This window comes from Astatotilapia calliptera, chromosome 7 (genome assembly GCF_900246225.1).
Source record: "Astatotilapia calliptera chromosome 7, fAstCal1.2, whole genome shotgun sequence".
In the NCBI taxonomy this organism is placed as follows: domain Eukaryota; kingdom Metazoa; phylum Chordata; class Actinopteri; order Cichliformes; family Cichlidae; genus Astatotilapia; species Astatotilapia calliptera.
In genome coordinates, this window is record NC_039308.1 from 31,430,131 (window position 1) to 31,435,350 (window position 5,220).

General features: G+C 40.0%; 1 protein-coding gene across 1 annotated transcript; it reads right to left on the bottom strand.

The window, feature by feature from the left end:
- Window positions 1-2,080: 2,080 nt before the first annotated feature.
- On the bottom strand, window positions 2,081-4,549 carry LOC113025982 (histone-lysine N-methyltransferase set-1-like). Its single transcript, XM_026174322.1, has 4 exons — window positions 4,015-4,549; window positions 3,201-3,321; window positions 2,955-3,117; window positions 2,081-2,837 (listed from the first exon to the last, which is right to left on the bottom strand). Exons 1-4 carry the CDS (start codon window positions 4,051-4,053, stop codon window positions 2,597-2,599), a joined length of 564 nt encoding a protein of 187 aa, XP_026030107.1. The 5' UTR covers window positions 4,054-4,549; the 3' UTR covers window positions 2,081-2,596.
- Between the last annotated feature and the right edge of the window lie 671 nt (window positions 4,550-5,220).

The following is a 5,220-nucleotide window of genomic DNA, read 5'->3' on the forward strand; positions in this document are numbered from 1 at the left end:
GCCTGCTGTTGCATCAGAGTTTGCAAAAGTTTGGACAATTCAGCCACATTCTCTTGTCCAGAAATATGGCCACTTATTGCCCCTTGTTGGTCGCTGCCATCTTGTAAATCATCTGCTTCACATTCTGGAACATGCCCTCTCTTTGCTCGGGTAGACATCTTCTCCACTCCTTAATTGGCCTGGAATCCCACTGCTGCTGCCACCAAATGTGGTAGGACTCGACTTAAGCGGTCAAAGAAGTGCAGGAGACTGATGCTGTCCAGTGTAGCAAGTGATTTATTCACCCATTCTGTGGCCCAAGAATATTTACAAAGAAACAAATAAGAAACTCAACTCTATAATAAACTCAATTCAAATAAACATAACTGAACTTAAATCAACGGAAATTAAGGTCAAACTGCACACAGCTACACTGACCTGAACCCTTCTCTGAAACACCTGAGTTCGTCTGCTTAAATAGTCCCCTTAATCAAACACTTTCTCCTCTGGACTATTCCATTCAGTAGGTAGGTGAGATGAACATGATTATATTCATCCTCTACTACTCCTCTTGACTGGCAACATAAACTCTGGTGTAATCAATACATATCACAACCATTAAATCCATTTCTTTATAAACCCTTTAAATCAACTTTATTAAATTATAAGAATTCTTCCCCTCCTGCCCTTGGTCTCTTCCTGTGACCTCAGATGAACCAGAAGGTATAAAGGCAGGAAGTAGAACTACATTTCCTCCTTTTGCTTCTGGAAGACAGGTAGGTAAAGGTAAGTTCAAACAATACAAATTAACAGTTGAAATAAATAACATGTTAACTTAACAAACTTGCATGAATTGATTTAAACCAAGATGTTATATTATATAATCTGTAAAAGTGCAGAACATAAACAAACCCGGGATAGTAGATGTTTGCCTATTGCAGATTACATGTGAAATATGGTTAAATCAAAACAAGAATGTTAACTAAGAATGTAGACAAATGGTCTTCTCACTAGTGATGGGCAGATGAAGCCCCATGAAGCACTGGAGCTTTTCATCCAATTGGTTCACCCCAACGCGAAGCTTCATGAAGCTTCATTTGCTCTAGCAGGACACCTACTGGACGTAAAAATAATAGCTGGCATGAATTTGAAGAGTGTGGCATTTTGCACACAGCCTGTAAATGTCAACAACAAAAGGAGTGTGTAAAACATGTATATTGTAGTGATGGCAGTATACTGTGTATATTTATGCTGGCAGTATGGAAAATGATTATTTGCGGCAAAGTTCGAACCGCTTCATGAACCAGTCACGTGGTACAGCCGGGCAGCGAGGCTTCGGACGTCATCATTTTCAGCTCCTCCCATAAATGAAGCAAGCCTCGATACGCGCTTCGCGGAAACGCCCCCTCCATTACTCGACACACGCTCCGAAGCCTCGATACAGAACGTCCCATCACTACTTCTCACCCACTTTGTCACAGTGTAATAAAAGTATGAACATGTATTTATAAGTTACACTTGTGTTTGAATCCTGCAGCTTATCACACATTTGATTTCCATGTGTGACAACTGCAAGTGTCCAGAGTGAGGACAGACTGAGGGACCCACTGCTGCACATCATCTGTGAGGCTTTGCACCCCTGATGATCCACCAGGACAAACTCAGCAGTGTGTGAGGAAGAGGAGGAGGAAGAGCCAGCAGCAGCTGACAGATGGAGAGAATAGACAGACTGTTCCCTGTTTGTGAAGGACTGCTAGGAAAGTTTAACATAACTAATTGTCTGTCCTGAATCAGTCTTATTAGGTAATGTTCAAATAATTTGATCATTCCAGTGTTTTCAGTGTGGGAGAAAGTACTCAGGGCCTTCAAGTTACACACTATGAAAGGCAGCAACAAGTTTAACATTCAGAAACCTAAAGTATGTATCAGCAGCAGAATGGAGCTAAAAATAAATGTTTGTTCCAGTTCTATGAAGCTTTGAGTATTTTGGATTAGTAGCACTGCTGTGTTTGTTGCATCATATTGCTGTAATTGTTTATATGCTTTATATATTCTGAGGTAAGTTGATTTATAGTGTTGGGAGAAGAGATTTTCTGCATACCTGCTGATATTTTTTTAGTGCTTTTAGAGGGCTTTGATGTGGCAGCCATCACAATTGCCTGTTTTCCATTAGTACCTACCCCTGTTTTTCCAGTAGGTTATAGTACCATGTAGTTTTTCAGTAACTACTGCACCAAGGTTCCAAGTGATCCAAAGTGATCAGAAAATTTGACATAGACTGAATGCCACCAGGTGGCTGGTCAATGGTGTCACTCGATAAGTTATGAGTGCGCCTCCTTCGTGAAAATCCAAGCCATCATTTTTGAAACTCTGAAATGTTTGAAATAGCGACCAAAATTAACAGCGTGATCCCTGAATTGAACACTAAAGTATAGACTGAGCAGCAGGCATTTTGTCACCTTGACGTCCATGCTTGCTGTGGCATTTATATCACTGGATGCTCGGCTGCATTGCTATAGTTACCCCAGGCACAGTAGGTGATACTCAATTTCAGTGAAAAACTAGATGCCCTAAGTCACGTTAAGCCAATTTGAGTAGGTACAAATGTAAAAATGGCTTAGGGTATGCAATTTATCAGTTCCAAAAAGTACAATTGTAGAAATACCTTGCATCTCCAGAGCCAATCCGAGTCACCATAATTATAGTCTATTTCTTCGCCTGGACTTATGTCTCTGCTTGCAAATAAGCATAGATGGGGCTTTCCATTGATATTTAATATTTTCATCTTAGCACTTGGACTGATGTGGTTGTCGTTGACAAGTCTGCCTAATGACCCATCTTCTTGAGATGCATCCACACTGTGGGGTTAGGCAAAAAAGTATTAGCTTAACTAGTTAGTTAGGAAGCTTTTTTTTCATAAATCAAAAGCAATGTGTCATTTAATCTTAATCAAACTACACTGATATAATACGCACCACCAGAGTTTTCCATCAAACTTGAATTCAAACATGAACACCTTCAGGCTGTCATGATAAACTCTGTGTCTCCGCTCACATTCTTCTTTTGTTATGAGTTTACCTCTGTATTCCAAAAGAAAGTCTCCTTTTTGGAATGGAACAGTCGTGAAAATGCCCCGACCTGAATTGCAGAGGCATACCAAGTGAGTGACAAAAGACAAAGTGACAAACTCCAAATCTAATCCAAACTAAAGACCAACTTACCTTTGAAGGCATTTATGTAGTGGATATCAAGTCCCAGTTTGTCCCTTCCAGCAGAAACATGACAGACTGCATCCTCCCGTGGAGGAATGCGTCTCCTTCGCATGTTCTCCTGTACGATTGGCTGTATTACCAAAGCATATAAAGTATTACGATTATCGTCATCATTGTCATCATCATCAGTAGTAGCAGAACTAGCAGTAGTGTAGTTTACAGCATAAACACAGCTGACTTATTCATAGTGCTAATTTATGCCTTCTTTTAAAATGTTAAAGGCCTAGTACTCAAAATGGCGACATGTGACATTTCTGTAATGGCGACTGCAGAGAGTGATACAAGTACTGAGAAAGCTTAGGCATCAAAACTGTAAGAAGTTTTTTCTTCAGGCATATAAATAAATACACGACTAAATACACTTATACCCTTGCTTTTATTTTAGGGCTGTCAGCAGAATGACAGACATTGGACAAACTGCCCGAAATTAGCTAACAGCGACATCAGGGATTTTGACTCAGACTGCGCTGGTTTAATTGTTAATCGCGTTAGTCGCGATGTCGGCATTAACACGTTTAAGCCACAATAATGCTTTAACACCGAGTAAATCCTAACACGGGTTAGCCCGCTTTATCGCGTTGACGCGGTTAGTCGTCAGCCCTATTTTATTTACTCAATGACAAACGCTGGGGCCGTTTTACTTCTTCAAAGACTCACTAACAGTCCATAAAGCATAAATTAAACCAGTTTAATATAGGCCTGTGCACCTATAATTTCATATAGTATTAAAGTCATGGTGCATTTTACATTAAAAAAGGCTTACCTTTGTGTTTTTAATCCGTCTTCGTATTGCCGTCGACATACACTTGTTAAAGGGCACGCGCGCGAAAGTTGTGGCGCCGTTTCCTGTAGGTACCGCCTATATATATAGCCTACCAATCACAATGACTTCCGGCCGTGTGTATTGAAAATGTGTATTAAATTGCAGTACCTACACACATCCACTCTAACTCGAAACGTCGCTGTGCAATACACTGGAATACACAAAAATCAGGTGAGGGGTATAGGTGGACTTTTAAGAAAATCAGAAAATCTTTTAATTATAGTTTAATAAATGAATTTACACTACAGTTTAAGCAAATACAGGTCAAAAGATAAATAATGACCTCATAAGAAGTAGAAAAAATTATTATTTAGACACTTAAAAATGCATTTACAAGTCATGTTTTAGGGGGACACATGAATACACAGCAAAAAGTCGAAATGTCCCCGGAGCCCAGGTACAGCGCAGGTCAAATGTCAATCCATACCACATAGACGCACTCACACACACACACACACACACACACACACACACACACACACACAGAGAGAGAGAAGTAAGTTTCTAGCTCAGTCAAGCAGCCTTGGAGCTGCTGAATTTGAATCCACCAATCAGAGAGCCTGTGCACTTTTTCCCGCCAAAACAGGTGCACGCAGCACAGAGAGACACAGGATTTTTGCAGTCTATTTCTCATAATGACGACTCCCCTCAAACAAATGACCATAATTTCCTAACCGTAGGGGCTAGAGCGGTCATTCTTACACCGTTTTGTTCAGAAGAGATGGGGGAATCTTAAAGTGTTGACAATTTATCATTAAAATATGAATTATTAAAGATAATTGACTTCTAATGCACCATAACTGAGTAGAGCAAAGCAAAAACTGCCTTGACTTGCCCTCAAACAACGCTTTCTAACTCTAAATCTATTTGGAGTATCAATATCATTCTTTCACCGTAAGAGACAGCACGCTTTGGTGAACAATCATGGAAATTTTCAGGTCTCTGTGGAAATCCATTAAAAAGATATGACGAGAGAAAAAAGTGGTTCTTTTCCAGAGTTTGAAATCTGAAGAAATCTGAGCGAAGGACGAATTTCCTACCCTCAAACAAGTCTAACTCATTTCAGAACGGTAATAGGTGAGAAAATAATTCTTGAATTGTGAGCGTCAGGAGTGTCTGAAGATATACTGGGACAAGCCTTATGTC